This window comes from Tinamus guttatus, unplaced genomic scaffold (assembly GCF_059628265.1).
Source record: "Tinamus guttatus ecotype Peru unplaced genomic scaffold, ASM5962826v1 Tinamus_guttatus_pri_ptg000213l, whole genome shotgun sequence".
Classification (NCBI taxonomy): domain Eukaryota; kingdom Metazoa; phylum Chordata; class Aves; order Tinamiformes; family Tinamidae; genus Tinamus; species Tinamus guttatus.
Genome location: NW_028288747.1, coordinates 8,365,629 through 8,383,968, shown reverse-complemented (window position 1 = coordinate 8,383,968; position 18,340 = coordinate 8,365,629). Strand labels below are relative to the sequence as shown.

General features: G+C 40.8%; 1 protein-coding gene across 1 annotated transcript; it reads right to left on the bottom strand.

Moving 5' to 3' along the window:
* Window positions 1-1,089: 1,089 nt before the first annotated feature.
* NMU (neuromedin U) lies at window positions 1,090-16,994 on the bottom strand. Its single transcript, XM_088524814.1, has 10 exons — window positions 16,832-16,994; window positions 13,890-13,948; window positions 10,653-10,700; window positions 10,501-10,560; window positions 9,773-9,802; window positions 9,617-9,667; window positions 7,933-8,007; window positions 3,087-3,140; window positions 1,705-1,744; window positions 1,090-1,133 (listed from the first exon to the last, which is right to left on the bottom strand). The coding sequence occupies exons 1-9, from the start codon at window positions 16,971-16,973 to the stop codon at window positions 1,709-1,711; spliced, it is 555 nt and encodes a 184-aa protein (XP_088380940.1). The 5' UTR covers window positions 16,974-16,994; the 3' UTR covers window positions 1,090-1,133; window positions 1,705-1,708.
* Window positions 16,995-18,340: the final 1,346 nt, after the last annotated feature.

Below are 18,340 nucleotides of genomic sequence, written 5' to 3'. Positions count from 1 at the left end.
TAAGCTAAATTTAAATACTAACTTGCAACTTCCCCTTGGGCAAGTGACGGGATGCTTTATAGTATGCTATGATTACCCAGCTACCAAAGTGCAGTACTTTATTATTCTTAAAGGATATTAATGATTAAACAAAAGAATACTGATGATTAAGAGAACTGCTAAAACCAAGGTTATTAAAAATACCACATGGTCTCCATGACGTACGTCCAGGAGAAGCCACTCGCCCGCTGCCGCTCTGACCTGCCGCCTCCCCGGACACCCCGCGGGGCCGGGAAGGCTTCACGGCTCCCTCCCTTGGCCGCCTCGAGGGAGCCCTCGGCGGCTGCCGCCTTCGCCCCTGCCCTCCCGGCCGCCTCCTCGCGCTCCGGGCCCCACCTGCATGGCCGCCGCGGCGCGCGCTCCCCTCACGGAGCTCCCACCCAGCGGGAGGGCGGCAGTGGGGGCGCCGTGGCCGTTGGGGCGCCAAGGCCGTTGAGGGAGGCGGCTCCGCCAAGGTTCTAATTCTAGGTAATTCTACGGATTTTCATCACTGCGATATCTGTATTTTTTCAAAGCATGGCACTTTTGGTGCTTTCTCCTACGCTTTCTTCCTCTGTTCCCTTAATTTTGTCACAGCACAGTAGTATATGCTGTAGTAGAGCAACAAAAAAATGTATCTCATGACTTAGACTTACAGCAGGATTTTACCAAGCGCAAAAGCCTTCATGGGACTTCTGTGGGATTGAGCTCACTCTTAGTCCAGTGGTGAAAGAATAGATGCTGATAAAAACCCCAAAGTCTGCACTGCAAACATTCTCAGTAAAGCAACTCTAACTGAATGCCTTTATTCAGAAGGGAAAATAAATGCACATATCAACACTGTTCGAAGCAATGTGCATACACTGCAACTTTTTCACAGTTGCATTACACAAGTCATAAACATAACACTAGGAAACAAGGAATTTTAATATGCTTTTAATACATTCAAGAAAGTAAAGAAACATTTCAATTCTTAACTGAATCCAATTTAAGAACATTTACATTCTCGTGATTTTTGAAATGTACATTGGTAAGGAAAATTTTTGTAAAGAAAACAGTATGTCCATGGACTCAGCCTTCCTGCAGCATTAGTTCTAGATCAGGAATCTAAAATCCTGAAAAAGGTAAGAAAAAGCTTTAGTTGTTGATACAACGTAACACTAAATGCTTAAAGTATAATAGAGTGTAAAATGTGTTAGATAAGAGATCATCATAATACTGCCAAAGAAAAGCTTGTTTATGACTCCAAAGTGCTGAATTATTTGAAATTAAATGGAGAAGTCGCTGCTCAGTTTCAGTGGGAGTTTCTTCTGTGTAAGAACAGAAGGATTAGCTCCAGAAGGTCAGCTTACTTCCCAGGGTATATTTGACAGGTTCTTCCTGACATACACATATCATTAGTAATTTTCCAAACTATCTACAAATCCAGGTGTTCTCTGTTTCCTGCTGCCTGAAACACTTCCAATTTCTTTGTTGCAGGGAGTGAGCACCTACAGCTTCTCTTCTTTTCAGTTGGAGGAAGGTGAATTTAATGGACCTGGAAAAATCTATCTGCAGAAATCTAAGTTAAAGCACAGTTAAAGACTTTCTGCGTTAAACACCTCTTCTGAACATAACTATGTGGCTGTTTATATAAAGATAAACATATTTAAACAGAGATCTTTATTAATAACATTCAATTAATACCTCCTTAGCGAAAATCCACTGATCTCCTTCCATTGCGTGGCTGAAAGACAAATATTCAACAAACAACCTGTATAACTGACCAGTTTCAATAAGAAAGCCCCACAAAGCTCGGTATATGTAAAATTTCATATGTTTCTCAGTTTTGTCACTGTGATCATCATTAAAGATAAACCTGAGATCCATTATCATTTAATGCATATCCATATTCGGAGGAAAATTACACAGTAACATTTCAGCTTTGAAGTTTGAAGAATGAATTATATTTGTCCTGTATGATTTTGTGAGGCCACAAGAAGTCTAAGAGACCATTACCCCTCATTCTTTTTGTCTTTACCTAAGATGTGCTTACAAATTGCTGCAGGTACATTATAAATGTTTGTGGCAATTAACAAATACATAAAGTTACTTCTGATTATTTTATTTTTAAACTGTGTTCTTTAACATAAGTGAGGAGTTTCTCCTTTTTCACCATGTCCATAGCAGCAAAATTTTGCATGACCTCGGAACTTGATTCACTTTCTACTAAAGCTTGTAAAAAAGCTCTTGCTGAGCTTAATAAGTATGGGCTGCTTATTCTGCTATAGTGACTGTATCATGGATTAATTCATTATTTAACCATGGGTTAACATAACTGTTAACTTTGGCCTATCATGAGATCTTTATGATCCCTGACACATGAGAAATATGATATACAAACATGTCTTTTTTTCACTGTGATTAACCAAAATTAAGAAAATCACTGTTAAGTCTGACTTGACATTTTTTAACTTAATCCATTTTGGATGAACAAAATGAAAAGGCTCTATGGCATGAAAGCTGGACAGAGTAAGGTCATTCTCATGAGAATTGTTTTTATTTATTTTCCAAACTTACTGGTGAAAATAGAAGGAAAATGGAAGGTCGGGCCCAATATCTATTATGGTGGAGTAAGTAAACATGGCATTGTGTTTATGTAATGTATAAACACACTGTTGAACAATACTTTAGAAGAATGTCATATTTTCCATATTTTCTAGAACTTTTCTGAGAATTATACATATAATAACCAACGATTTATCAAGAAATAGCATGGCATCATGTACATATATGTACAAAACCTTCCTACTATGTCTTCTGTATTACCAAGAAATTCCAATCTAGTCCTGCTATTCTTAAAACTCTACAAACACAGATTGTGCCATGCGGAATGCACCTTGTAAAGTCTTGGAAAATGCATTGCTCATCCTTGTAAAAAAAAAAAAAGACAAATATCTAGAATGGAAATACTTACAGTAGGATACTGTAAAAATACCGAAAAAAAAAAAGTTCCCTCATACATTCCCTCAATTCTTGTGCTTACTTTGAAAAGAAAGACAAACAAACAAGCAAAGAAATAAACATACCCTGAAGAAAAAGTAGCCTCTACTTTGAATCCCTCCGGGTCCTTGCAGTTCTTCCTGAAAAGCAAAGTATTTCAAGTCAGACCTACTCTTGTGACTGGGTGCATATGGAGAGGCTGTACATGTACTTATCAAAGCTCTGTTCAGTACTGCCATATACTCTTGCCTCTTCAGGCTCGCCTCATGTATGTTTCTCCATGTCAGTAACAACAAAGCTCCTATTTTCATGCAGAAACTGCCAAAAACACATGAACGAGGGCCAGATTCCACCTCTAGTTCTGGCTCAGTGGAAGGTGCTTTAGAATTACAGCAGGAATGATGAGCAGTCTTCATCTTTCCAGGTTTCATTACTCAGACCCAACCTGACTGTTTCCATAGAAAAACAGAAAAGACTGTTCCTAAGGACATAACAGAATCAGTCTTTGCACATGCCAGGAGAATAATGCAAACCTTCCAAAGCAGAAATACTTGGGCTCCAGCCCGCGAGATCCCACACTATTCCTAGAGATTTCATGATGAGCACCCCCAGATTTAATCCCAAGGAATAGACCAGTGCCTATGATCTTCTGTCCTGTTCATTTTGCACACATTGAGAAACAGCTGCTTATCCATACAGGAAGGGAAGGAGGAGGGAGAGAACAATGAATAAAACAGCAATGCCACTTAATTCTAACAAGTACAGGGCATAAGGTGGCTGGCTTTGAAGACTGGCAAATGCACAAGACTGAACCACAGATCTGTCAGTGTCTGTGTTAAAAGTCAGATTGTCAGTGAGATGACTGTCCTGTAGAAGCAGAAACAGGCCAGCTCAGGAACAAAATAGCGCAAGCCTGTGCCTAGCAGAATGTCACAGAATGTACATGGAATTAATTGTATCCTCCCCTAGCAAGGATGGTAACTCTTAATTAAAACCCGAGGTCATGCAGTGTCTAAAGTTATGGTCATAACCACAGTTGTCTAAGGTAGGAGTCACTTCATGCTCTATTGTAATGCTTTAAGAATTGAAAAATAGGATGCCATCCATCATTTCCAAACACTTAGGAAGGAACTTTCAAAGAAAGTCAGGCTTAAACTACACATCGCTACAGAGTCTTGCCTATCTTAATTTTGACTGCATTTTGAATTCCTCATATACCACTATACCAAGTTTCTTTGCTGTCTGCAAAATGTCTGCATGATTTTTATTTATATTGACCACCACCTTCTAGTATTACCTAGTTTTGAAATACCTGCCTCAGATCTACAACTTATTCAATATTATTTTTTATTTGATAAGACTAAAAATTTGTCTGTCATTGGGTTTCTGTACATTGCCATTATCTGTATTCTCAGATGACACTCTCAACTGAGTGTCTTATAGTTTCTCTGTTTCAGTGTTTTTCTTTCTTTATGCAATGTATGAAGGAAAATAAAAACATAGAAATAAAATGTGCAACTGTTGCAAGTTAAGGAATTTTTGCTAGAATATAAAAGGAATCAAGAGTACAATTAATAATAGGAATTCTGATTTATCTGATAGACTTTTAGCATGCTAATATGGCGTTCTCAACTTCTAGCCAGGCACCTCTTGGAGACTGTCAATTAGTTGCCCTCTGTGATTTCATGTCATGTGTTAGTATTAAAAAAGAACTAAAGCTAAAGTTTGTCTTCATCTTGGCACTTTTCTTTCTAAACTTAAAAGTGTTTGCAGAAATTAAAAAAAACTAATATGTGCAGTAGCATATGTGAGTGTACATTCACAAATCTGTAGATTTGCATAGAGAAATATATATACTACTTCATTTTGTAGACCAGAATGCCTAATGATAGAATATTCCAAAGTAAACAGTCACTTAAAATACATATCAACAAAAATCAAATGCTGTTAATGATTATTAAATCACTATTAGTCATTAAATCCATTAATGATTATTTCACATAATAGTCCAGATGCAGCCTTCAACTCAGAATGTCTCTAAAGGTAGCTGCCAAAAGCCAGGAGGTAACACAGAGGAGCAGTCACTCCCCACTGCTTGTAAGTGTCACTCTGATACGACTGCCACAGCTCCATACTCCATTCCTCTTTTACAAAATCCTAGTTAGACAGACTCTAATTTTGCTTTCAGATTACTATCAAAACATAGTATCTAGAAAAGAAGTCCGCACAGAGAACACAAGCTCTCCCAAAGAAATAATGATCTTAAAAGTTATGCATGGCCTTAAGTATTTAACTCAGCACAGGAACATAAGCATAACATAATAATGGCGAGTTAAAGCATCAATGTTATTGCACTGCAGATTGCTTCCAATTCTAAGTGTTATTATTTCCATGTGTTAATAATCACAACTATAAATAAGAGAAAGACTAACGACCTTTAAAAAATCAGCTATTTAAATTAGCTATCATTGGCCACGATGGAAACACATCATCATACATTCACTTCTAAAATAAAAATCTAACAAAAATGAGATGCCTTTTATAAATATGCTTAATGAAATACTTGCCTTTAGCCCCAGAATTTAATCAGCCTGCTTGGGGTTCATTCAAAAATCATTCCAGCGTTTTGAGGGTTTTTTTTTAAAATTTCCTTTGGAAAAAATACTGCCCTAAAATTACTTTTTCTTACCCCTATGTTAATATTAGCATATGCCCAGGCTTTATGTCAGATAGCAACTATTCTTCTTTTCCTAAGGATCTATAAACCATATGGACCTTTATGTTTTTTCAATGTACAAAAAAGCTAAGACAGACAGAAAAGGAGGAGTGTTCTGGTGAATTTTGTTTGTTTGTTTGTTCATGGATAGATAAATAAACCAAATATTGTTATAACAAGAACTCTGATTTGTTATTTCAAGCAGGATTTACTTTCTGAATCAATGCTGCAAAATTTTTCTAATCTCTGTGGTTTATTTAAACGATTAATCAACTTTCAAGAAATTGATTCCCTTAATACACCAAACTGCCTGATCCCTAACTAAATGTTTCTGTAGGATGAAGCCATCCATAGTTTTCTGACATGTGAAAGAAGAAGATGAAGAATCTTCTCCCTCAATTTACATTTTTCTATCAAAGAATGTTTAGGCTTATAAAACTATTTAGGCACCATGATTAAAATATATCAATGGTGGGCCAAATCATCACTGTTTCTCTAAGTGGACTGTCATGCACTGTGTAAACCTGCTCTCAGAGACTCTCTATAGTTACTCAGCGGGATCCGAGCCAATATCATACATCCTGAGTAGTTTGGGACGCTGGGAACCAATCCAGGAGTGCCTGGGTGATTCGGTTGATACTGAGAGCTTTCTCATCTGTCTTTGACGTTGTTTGCTCTGACAAGGGCCCCCCTTGTATTTTTAAAATAGATTGCCCTCTTTAACAAAGATCTCTTCCAACTTGTTCTTGCTTTTTTCTTTTTTGCTACAAGACGATGAACCAACTGTGGATATGGATTTTTTTCTTTAATATAACTTCACATAACTTCCTGAGATTTCCCGGGAGAAAAGCATATGAGACAAGTTCTTACAGCCAAAACTTCATAGGAGAAAAGCTGCTGGTGATAAACATTATGAATTTTGTGGAGTGAACGTAAGTGATAAAGTGTGTTTAGCTGTTTGAAGTATTTTCCAGAACATACCTGAAAGTAGCAGAGTAGGAAGGAATGAACAAATTATGAAAAAAAGATTTCCAAAGAAACGGTTTCCAACTAACAGAAAAAAAAAAGTCTAGTGAATGATCAAAAATAAAACTGTATTTAAAAAAAATGTATTTCATACAAAATGCTATATGTATGCTATATGTATGCTATATGTATTTTCATTGAAACATGACTTTCTGAACTGTTTTTTAAGAAGAGAATAAAAAAACTGTCAAACTCAGCCTGTATCTACTTAATCAAATTCTTCCTGAGTGCTATACATGCAGCTGAAAACATACTCTCCAGATTGCAACACACCTCTCTTAAGATAGACCCAAATTATATAGCTCCCTCATTCATCAGGGAAAAAAAGAAAAAAGAAAAACTAAAATTTCCTATTGCTCTTCTTTCTGCAAGAACAGTCAGGGGGGTGCTCATTCTTTAATCCCATACTGAAAACGCCAAAATAAGAGATGTTACCCTGTTTTTTTTTTCCACGTACTCTACTCTGAAATATATGCCTTTAAATCAAAAGTTAATCTCAATTTATGCTACTTGAAATGAGAAGATATATTTCTTTTCTCATGTTTTGTTTCTGTTGATGCTAAATTAAGTAATAATGCAGTTAAGGGAGTTTTAAAAGGTGTGAGAGAAAAAATATATTCTCAAAGGACTCATTTCTACAGCTCATAACTCAGAAAGATAAACTTTGTGCAGAAGTTGTATCAAAGAGAACTTTCTTACCTGCACCTTAAATCATAATACTGTCTTTAAGGTACTTGGAAATTCTTAATATTGTAAGTCACAAACAATATGTTTCTAATTAATTGATATGGTTTTAATTCCAAATGTGAAAAAGAGAAACCTCTAGAAAAAAAAAAAAAAAAACAATTCAATTGCATTATAATGGTAAAGCTGAATTTGAACGTATTCTTCATTTTATAAATCAGCTATTAGATCTACTTTTTTCTCTGTTCTACCACTCTCCCACATCAAGATGTATTATTTTAGTTTTCCTTTTTTACATGTTAAATATGAGCAGGGTTATTTCACACGAATTAAAGAATAGCAAAAAAGAAAAAAAAAAGATATTTCTAAGGGAGGTACACTAGTGCAATATTAAATCTTGAAAATAGAAGTGCTATGAGCAGAAGGGTTCTAAAAGGACATTTTCAGGAGAGCTAACGAACCACAGGGAGTGCAATTGCAAGCATGCATAGTTGAAGATTACATACGTCCACTTCGTATCTCTTCAGTCTTCTCTCATTAAGCTGGGGAACGAGTTGCAGCAAGGGATGCAGGACAGACGACTGAGAGGACACGAACACAGACACATGAGCAACAATGAAATCCTGACCTCATGATGCACATCATGGCTCTTCCCACGCTGAAGGTGTTAACTGAGAAACTCATTTCTTGAACACTCAGAATTGACAACATAAAGGCGCCAACATTTATATTTACACTATGAATGTGATGCACACAGGGATGGAGAGAAGAGCTGTGCATCCTCACCTTTATGTCCTGAAAGTTCAGCACAGTTCACAAACTTATTGCCCAGCTAATTGCAATTATTCAAACTCCAATCAGCCTCTGTGAGGCTACAGCAAACATTTCCCTACACCACTTCTACTAACTTTTCTATGATTATCTGCTATGAAAATTAGCATCTTCAGTCACCTTTGTAGTGAATAATTCACTTTAAAATAATTTAAAACACAGAGGGGAAAAAAAAGGATGTTTTGCTAGAAAAATAGTTTACAGGAAAGAACCATTATCAAATAAATTTTGTAATGGTCTGCCATGCAGCATCACTTACACGAGAGAAAGAGGGCGGTCAGCTCTGCCCTGCAGCCAGTGGAGAAGGGAGAACGGGGCAAGGAGGAGGTCACTCACCTACATCCCAGCCCACACCCAGGGCTGTGAAAGAGCCACCTGGAGAGCTGAACCCCAAGGGAGAGCAGTAACCCCTAGGGCGGGCAGGAAAGGCTTCGGGATGGGGAGGAAGAGGGAGGCGGGAGCCTCTTCAGCAGGAGCTCCTTCCACTGGGCCCTGACTATCGCTAAAAGCTCCTCAGCTTTCAGAACTGCACTCCGAGCAGTTCTATTACGAAAATCCCCACTGCAGCATCAACGGTATTCGCCAGAAGCCTAGGAAACAGCTAGTGTCGCTTTGTAGGAGATGCACAGCATATTTCTGAGGAAATGCAGTGAACAAGGCAGTAACACTAACGTTTCAGAATGATTGTTAAGAGATGAGAAGACACGAACATGTTTAACCTCCTCAGTGTCATAGGACACACATACAAAATACCTGATGCACATAAAAAAACACAGTGTGTGCACTTTAAAAGCAAGAGTGGATCATCTTATCTATTAGAGAGTTACTAGTTTATTAATTAGAGAGTTATTATTTTTATACCAAAAAATTTAGGCTACATAAAAAAGCATGGTACTTATCCATAGAAAAATCTGAAATTTTAATTAGACTTTTATACTATTTTGCCTAACAGATATTTATGATTCTAATGAATTAGTAATACCATTTAATTAATAATTAATGCAATTCATTAAAAATAATATTTAAGGCCAGATTCTCACCTGGTATAAGTGAGAGTTGTTCACTGCATATGTTATGCTTACAAAACACCAGAAACAAGCAAGTGATCTTATTCTTTCAGGTTGAAACTACTTAAGATGTAGTTATGAAACCCTATTCAGTAGTTTTGGATTTGCATAAAGTGTTCATTCAGTGTTGCTGATCCTTTGCCATGTTATTAAAACATATTCTATATTTTGTACATAAATTTTGTGGTTTTGACCTTGCTATCCAGTAGGAGAGACTGTTAGCAAAAGGAACATTATCTTGTTTTTAAGTACAAGCACACGTGTACTCACAATGAGGTGCTCTGCAACTTACCATGAGGTCTGAGTTGCCTGAGTCATGAGTCTTAGAATAATGAAATAAGAACTGTTCAAAAAAATTAAAAGTGGGGTTTTACTACAAGACAGGGCAAGGAGGTTATGATTTTCTTGACAATTTTAGTTTACCATAAAACATACACAGAAATCTTACCCTTTTGGTGTTGTCTTTTTCATCTAAACCCTGTGGGAAAAATATTGGTAGAGAGGCTTTTATTTAGCAATGGCCAGTTTCAATTACATTATGAACTTTTTAGTAGTGGCTTGGAACATTTTCAAGTGCTATATATAGCTATATATAAATATATATATATATAAAGCTATATAGCTTTGCTTATCAATGTGAATGCTCTTTTCAGCCCCTGTAGAGGCCACTGATTATTGGAAGAATTGATGGGTTTAATGGGATGCTTCTCTATACTCATATTGCCAAGATTGTGCCATTCCCTCCTTCCCATGGTCAAAAGAGATACATGTAATGTTTTGTTGTTTTGTCATATCTAGAATCTGTGTTTTTATGTTTCACTATGAACTGAAGCTCTAGTTCTAGCAAAAAAAAAAAAGGAAAAAAAGTTGGCAGCAGCAGATTATCCTAAGTAAATTTGTTTATCCATAGACAGCTGTATAATTTGCATATTTTTTCTCATCTAGAGCAATATAAACACCTGAAATCCTGTATCCAAACTGGACCTTATTCTCCAAACACTGGAATTTCACAATTTTCTTCAATACGTGTTTGATTAGGACATACAGTATTTCGGCATCAGAATGGATACTATTACTTCAGACAGTTTGGATATTGTGTCTTCTGAATTCACTGTAGACACTGGCACACTGAGTGAGCATGTTTCAGATACATTAAGTACTTTTCATGTGCTTTACCTGTGGTTTCTGGAGAAATCCCATGATCAAAAAGCAAAGCTCTTCCAGTGCACTGGAAGCCTACAGTAAAGAAACAATGAAATCAGACATCACACTTCCACTCTGCTGTATTTAATAAGTAATATTAAAAACACCTATCTAAGGTAACTCACCTGAGGCTGATAATCTGTGGACAGGTAGGTAGAACATGCATCATCTATCTGTAAAAGTTCACATAGCAGTTATTTAAAAAGCCATATTTAACATAAATACACAAAATATATACATTTTCTAGAACAGTTCAGTGCAACCAAAGGCATAGCAAACTTACCAACCATAGGGAATTCATTTAGGTGCATTCTTGAAATTCAGGAAAAACAACCACTCCTAACTGAATGAACAAATTTACACTTGCTTAATCTCAACACTCTCAACATACCTATCTGTATGCACTATTCTGAAATACCATTCACATCCCTCCTACTTATAACCTTCTCAGACACACTCATAATTCAGAGGCAGATTGTAAGCTTCCGAGGCACGGACTATGGACATAGATATCTTCTGGGATATCTTTTGGTTATATAAACTGCAAAGAAAATGTCAGTACTGAAGTGGTATCCTCAACTGCTGCCTTGCTGCCTGGATTCCAGCATCGCTGCAGGTGTATGACACACACCCCTCTCTCGAGCAATTCGGGTGCTTGCCAGCACATCTTACACATGCCAGTCCATTCGTGTGAGTCACCAGACAGCCAATCTCCAAAGTTTCCGCTGGTTTCATTGACAAATGAAAAGTCTACAGGGTCTTGTTTACAGGAGATGGGTCCCAAATCGCAAGACTAGTAAGATATATATTGAGGATGTTTCAAAGAACCTGAACTCAGACCAAAAAACAGTCACTGCCTTTGAACTTGGCACATCAGCACAAAATGCAACAGAAGTGACACAAATAGACATAACAACAGAAACAACATTCCCTCCCACCACCATAGACCAACCCAAGAAACCCCAGACCCTGCAGTCATTTCATCAGGAACAGAAAAAAGGTCCACTTAGCTCTTCATCTTACCTCCAAAAATGGCCAAATGTGGGCATGCAGGGAAAAGCTTAACAAGTGACCAACTACCTGGTAACAACAGTTCTCTCCAACCACCAGCAATGTGGAGCTCACAAGCTCTGAGTCAGAGGTCATTCCTTTATAATAAAGCTCTGTGGACTTCTGTGCATTTGGCCAGGATCTCTCTAAACCTTTGTAAACTTTTCCCTCGCCAGCATTCCACAGTAAGGCTCTGCTAAGCACTGCACAAAAGACCAGCACACGGTCTTGGCCAGTCCTTTCAAGGCCAGCTTCATGAGCGCTGCTGCAGACTTGTCTTGGAAGATGCCATGGTCCCTACCCACCCTCTCTTTACTATTCGTGACCATAATCATGGCCTCCTTCCACTGTCACTTTTCCAGGCTGAAAGGATTCCAGACTAAAGTATTTTCTGTGCAGTTATTACTCAGGAAGTAGAAAGAAATAGAAAAACAAAACAAACAAACAAAAAAAACACTTTGAAGTTATTTTTTCCCAGCTCAACTGGGGTAAAAGCTCTAAGTCTTTCATAAGGAAAAGAAATAATCACCAGCACTTCAGCTGGAGCTGCAAATTTAATAATAATGTAAAAAGGCTTAACTTTTCATTGTATAATTTAGGAAATGTATCAATAGCAACCCACATTAGAATGCACCATTTTTTTCCACTGAATATTTGATACTGTTAGTTAGATGCCAAAACACTTTACCAATCATTATATTGTTCACAGATTGTTGCAAAAATTTTTTTCACATGAAAAGTGCAGAATACAATGGTCCTTTAGGTTTATTGCAGATAAAAAGCCCTGAACAGCACTCTATAGTGAAGAAAACATTAAATGAAAAAAAAAAGCGATGAACAAATAGTGCATATCAGGGTACTTCAAGACAAGAAACGATTCATTTCTCAGGGGAGAATCGAAGAGAAAGCATTAGCAGGGGTGGTGGGAAAGGTTCCTTTTTCAAGTAGTCTTTGTTGGTAATGTATTCCTTTCTCCGTTCTCTTCATTTGATCCTACACTTGCTTCTCTCTGAGATCCTGACTTCAGCTTCACTACTAAACATTTGAGGTAAGAATATGTTACATAATTTCACATGGAATTTAATGTTTTATGCATACTTCTTTATCCACTGAGAAGAGAAGCTTTGCCTTGGCCCTCCAATAACTGTTGCAGTGAATCTTGCTTTAAAAAGCAAATGAAAGGATAAATGCAGAAATGTATAAGCCAGCATCTTTTAATACAGAACTTAACTCATTTTCATAAACTCTTCTAGCTATTAGGATATTACTTCCCAAGAGATAATTTTTCTCCCAGGAGATAAATATCTTCAGGGCTTGTGCAGGTGCCAGTGTGTTAGTGCTGGAGTCAGTAACTCTGAGGTGAAGGAAGCTGTCAATAAAGGAAGTGTGCCCAGGAAGGCACCAACAGCAGGAAATTTACTCTGTATACCCGAACCCCGTTCTTTCCGTGATGAGTCGTTTGCTTTCTAATGTTATCAGAAGCCACAGAATTAAACACCAAGACAGTCCTTCAAGATGACAGCAGCAGGAGAGCGGCGTGTTTCAGGCCAGCCCTCTCTAAGTGTTAAGTCCTGCGGCTCCATCTGTTCCAAAAGGGCATGGAAGAACCCGCATTAAAGCACATCGGAGCACAATGTAGGTTTAAAAGAGGGGAATGGAGGCTACAATAACCATCAGTGTTAACATTAGAGGAGATAACTGAAACAGGACATTACGCCTTACATAGTAAAGTAAGATGCTAGGATGTTATTAAATATCAGTCCTGTGTGTGGAACTGAAGAAGCAGGAGAGAGATTGGATGAATTGAAACAATTACTATTATCCTGTGCAGACTATAAAAATCCTGCATGGGACACTATTGTCTCCAGAGACAGTGACTGCCTGGTGACTGACAGTTAAATGACAACTGTCTTCAGCTCTCCATTGAGCCAAGACTTCTGTTTTTCCTGGGTGATACCTCACCACCCAGCCTCACCATCCTTCTGGAACTGTTCAGAAAACCCACACATTTCGTTTTTACTTCTTTACTGACACTGACATCAGGACAGGAGGTGAACAGGAGAGGTAGGGCTGGGAGTAGAGGCAGCACCTGAGCTCCACGTGTGAGAAGTGCAGGAGAGCGAGGTGTGAGAGCAAGAACTGGCACGGAAGACAGGGGAATATCCCACACAGCAGCACGCAGTGACAGTGGAGCTTTAATTGTGCATCCCTGGCCTGCTCACAGTGAGCTGCGGGAATCACTGCCAGCCGTCAGTCCCACGGCCAAGGGCTTCTACCCGCGTGGGCTGAGCCACCCTGCCTGCCATTCTTACCTCTTTCCACAGCTGCATATCCTGATCTGCCTGTAGTACTTGGGATGCCATCGGTGCACCTGGAAGCATGAAAAAGGGCTTATCAATACCATACAGAAAGAGTAATTTTTATAAGTTTCCTATTTCAGTGAATGAGAAAATAACTCTGAGTATGATACTGTATCTTTCAAGTCTGCAGGACCCTTGTTGTTGACAGTACAGAGAATTCGATGCTCTGAGGGCATCTCCCACCCCACGTTGTTAGAGTTGTCTGGTAGCTTCTGCCTCCTCTTGGTTACCTCAGGAGCAGCAAGTTCTCTCACAAGGTGACCACAGATAGGGACACTGACACCTCTTAGCAAAAAACAGGGTAGATATGAGCCTGTTTTCGCCAATAGTCAGCCTAGCTTCGGTCCGTTCTCAGCAACAAGCAACAGGAAAGAAAAATGTGTGCAGGAGCCCTTCAGCCTTATCTGCTCAGGAAAACACATTCCCATATTTACAGCTGCCAAGTCCTCAAGCTTTGTGAGAACTCAGCTCATCTGAAGCTGTTAATCTGGATCCTGTTACTTTGGTATATATATTGCAATTAAACATGTGCTACGTAGCCTATTTCAATAATATACACAATGCGCAATTTTTTGAGAAGGAAATACCATATATGTAATTGGCATTGCTTCTTCTATCTGGTGTGTGCTCTATGGAAAAGTTCAGTCTCTTAGAAGATTAAATGTGTTATTTCATTAAGTGGAAAGCTGGAAATGCCCTGAACAATCTGTTTTTTCCTGGAATGTGAAAAACAATAATTTGTAGGAGGCAGTTTGATCTGATCTGGTAGCAGGAGTTGTTAAAAACCACTTTGAGGAAGCTCTTCTGGGTGCCCCTGGGTGCCAGTTTTGCCTGGGGGCAGCTCCTCTTCTCCCTGTCTTCCCAGCTGGGATGCAGACCTGGACTTCACTACATCTGGGTCCCTCCCAGCTCAGCTCCCGGAATATCGAGCTTTCCGCATTGTCAGTATTTTATCTGGCATGTATTTATCTGGTGCATTTACAGTGACAATGCGCTATCAGAATCTCCGTAACTAACAGAGATGAGTGCCAGTGGTTTGTGAGAGTGCCCAGAGGGCAGGTCCCAGTGCCGCAGAACGCTGCACCAGCCACACGCTCCCGGCAATGTGGGAATTTTTGAAATCTCTGCAAGTTCCATGTGGCAAATGCTTCCTAATGAAAAAAAAAAAAGTGCTTTTTGATATTGGTTTTAGTTCAAAGAGAAACTGCAAACAAATTAAAGGTGTTACAATTCTTTTACTGTGTTTCCTATTCTTAATTTCTTAATTAATATCTTCCCATTGGAGTATTGGACTGGCGTCTGGTTTAAGGACCTATTCCGAGCGTGGGGCTGCGCAACACTTCAGATAAACACTCCATCCCCTGAAATCTTGGCTTCTCTGTCCCTGAGCGCTGCTGCTGCCATTGCCTCATTCCCAAGACCCTCCTGGGTGAACAGAAGAAATCCAATAGCCTGAAATCCAATAGCCAATAAAGTAGAGACCAGCAGGTAAGGAAGCCCAAATATTACAGCTCTTTTTCCTTTTTTTTGGTTTTGTTTTCTTTTCTTTTCTCTTTTATGCCTGGAGCAGCTTAAACCTTTGAACAGAGGAGATGAGATTATTCTAACAGCTCCTAAGTTTCCTTGTTGCAGGAGCAGTCCCGTCTGCTCTGTGTCACACCTGGCTCCAAGCAGCGCGCTCCTGCAGGGGTATGGACTGCCCCCATTCACATACCTAACAACACCAACACGCACGGGGAAACAATAAAGTGACCTTGCAAAATACACAGAAAAGCCATAGGAAAAAAAAATGGTGCTATTGAGGAAAGCCAATTCTATTTAAAAGGAACGTAGAAGAGAAAATCATCTTACAGACCATACACTGTCCATTGTATGTCTGCTCTCTTCTCCTTCAAGGCTGCCATCTGCTAAATCCTCAAGCTCCTCCAAGTCAGCACAATGACAGATGCAGATTTTCAGTAATTTTTCACCCTAGGATTCACTTCTTCAATCTTCTCTTCTTCCTCCCACTCTCTCCCTGAATGGGCTCCTTCAAATCTTTTCTCCAAGAACAGTGATAAAATACTGTGTAGCTATTGCTCTCCCTGTCTCTCCTTTTCCTTCCCTCCCCTCTTTCACAACTTTTGGCAGGTTATTCAGTAGGTTGAATTTAGATCTCTCTGCTTCTTCATATTAAAACAAAACAAAAATTCCTAATGAAAATAACTTACACATAATACAGGAAAACAGACATGCTCACTGCACATGGAATTTTTCTGCCATGATTATTCATAAATTCTAAATATTTCTAATATTTCTAATATTTCTAAATTCAAAATATACGGAGTGTGACAATAGAAATCGAAGTATATTTTGTCAAATGCCCATGTCTATGCCCATGCTCTATTTCTGCAGCAAACATTCAATTTCTGTCTTTTCCCACTTGAACAAAATCTATGTGCCAGCCCTCTTCCTAGTGTAACGATGCTTTCGAGCGGCTGCGCTGGGGATGCTGCCCGGGACAGCGCAACCGTGCGGGAACACACAGGGCTGCCCCCGCACCCTGCCCAGCAGCCCCTACGAAACCCCCTTACCGAGACGCGCTCTGCCCGGGTGCCCTGCGCTGCAAAGCCTGAGCAGGCTCCAGGCGGGAGCCTCCTTCCTGAGGAGTCGGGATGCGAGGGGCGCCGAGACCTGCTCCCGCCCCACGCGGGGACCCCGCGCGCCCTTCCCGCGTCCCTGTGCAGGCTCCAGGTCCGCGGCAGCGCCCACCCAGCCTCTCTCTGCGCCTCCTCCGTCTCCCGCAGAGCAGCCTCTGCTCCCACGCCGGCTCCGTGGGGAGGCAGCGGCTGGCGCGCAGGCGGCTGCCCCCGTGCAGGGCGGCTGCGGAGCGGGGCCCAGGGGCTGCTCCTCACCTCGGCAAGCGCACGGCCAGGAGGCGAGGAGGACGAGGAGGAGGAGCAGTGGGGACCCCGGCGCCGTGCTGCTGTCCCCGGCCTTCCTGGGGACGCGCAGAGCAGCGGCAGCCAGAGGCTGCTGGTGGCAGAAGATACCCATGATCGTGGAGTCTCCGGCTCTGCCTCCCTGCCAGCCTTCACTCTGGGCATGCCTCTCTGCCCTCCCAAACTTTTTAAATCTCCCCGACACGTGGATGAGCAGCGGCTTGACTCACGAAGGACACGTCAGCCTCCCTGCCCGCCCCTGCCTCCTTCCCCAGCACCCACTGCAGGGCCTGACCCTGTCACTGCGCTGGGGCGCTGGTGACTCAGCCCCGCTCCCACCGCTGGTGGCAGCTCCCCAGGTAACTCACGGTGGCAGTGCCCCTGCTTGGCAGCAAGGCGAGGGGACGCCTTTGTGCTGAGCTCCCTCTTGGAGAGAAAAAATCCCGCTTTAACACACCTACAACGTGCCCAGCCGTGTTAGCAGCCTCCTGACAGGGCGCACACAAGGTGCTGCTGCTCCCTTACTGCACTGGTCACACACAGTAGTGACGAGGGGATGAGGATGCTGAGCTCTCAGGCCCTGCCCTGTCCCAGCCTGGAGGGCAGAAGAGGCAGGAGTTAAAACAAGGCATTCGCTGAGGGCCCCGCGCACCCACCCGGGCTGCTCCCGCAGCTGAGCCCTGCCCTCGGCCTCACCTCGCAGCCGAGCCCTGCCCTCGGCCTCACCTCGCTGCGGCGCTTCATCCCCAGTGGGTGAAAGCTCCAAGCAACCGAGAATACACTACCCAAACACAGACCCGCTTCATAACCTGAGTCTGAGTGACTTACAGGACTGGAAAGAAGTAGCACGCACAGAGTGACACACCGCGAAACAGTACACAGCAATACGGTGGTATTTGGGGATTCAAATCCTAAAATAGTCACTTCGTGAGGCATTTTCCATAGGCTGCAGCTCTTCCTAGACATTATTTTCTATGTCCTGTCAGATCTCAGAGAGCCGAGACAACTCCATTATAGGATATTCAAAAGCAGTATCAGATCCCCACGGAGACCTCTTGGCAGTGCGGAGCAGCCACCCCGGAGGCGCAGCACAATTCCACCACTAATGGCAGCATCCTGCTTCTCCATCAGATTCAGTAGCGACTCTTCATTAATAAGATAGCAAAAAGAATTAATCTGTTTGTCAACGGGAACTGGCAACTTCTCAGAGTAGCACATAAATTAAGCAAGCCTGTATTTTGTATGTACTACTATATTTATATCTACCTAATTAAAAGAGTGGTTTTAAGCCAATCCAAATCAAGGAGCTGCATTTGGTTCTGGTTTCTGTTAATAAAAACGGAAGACATTTATTGAAAGGACATTATCCTAAATTAGAAGTCATCAGCCCCAAAGAATATCTCCCTGATCTCCATTCATCATTCAAATGCATGAATCTCTGTCCTGAGCACTGGCCTAAAGAAGCATTTAATTTGTTATATA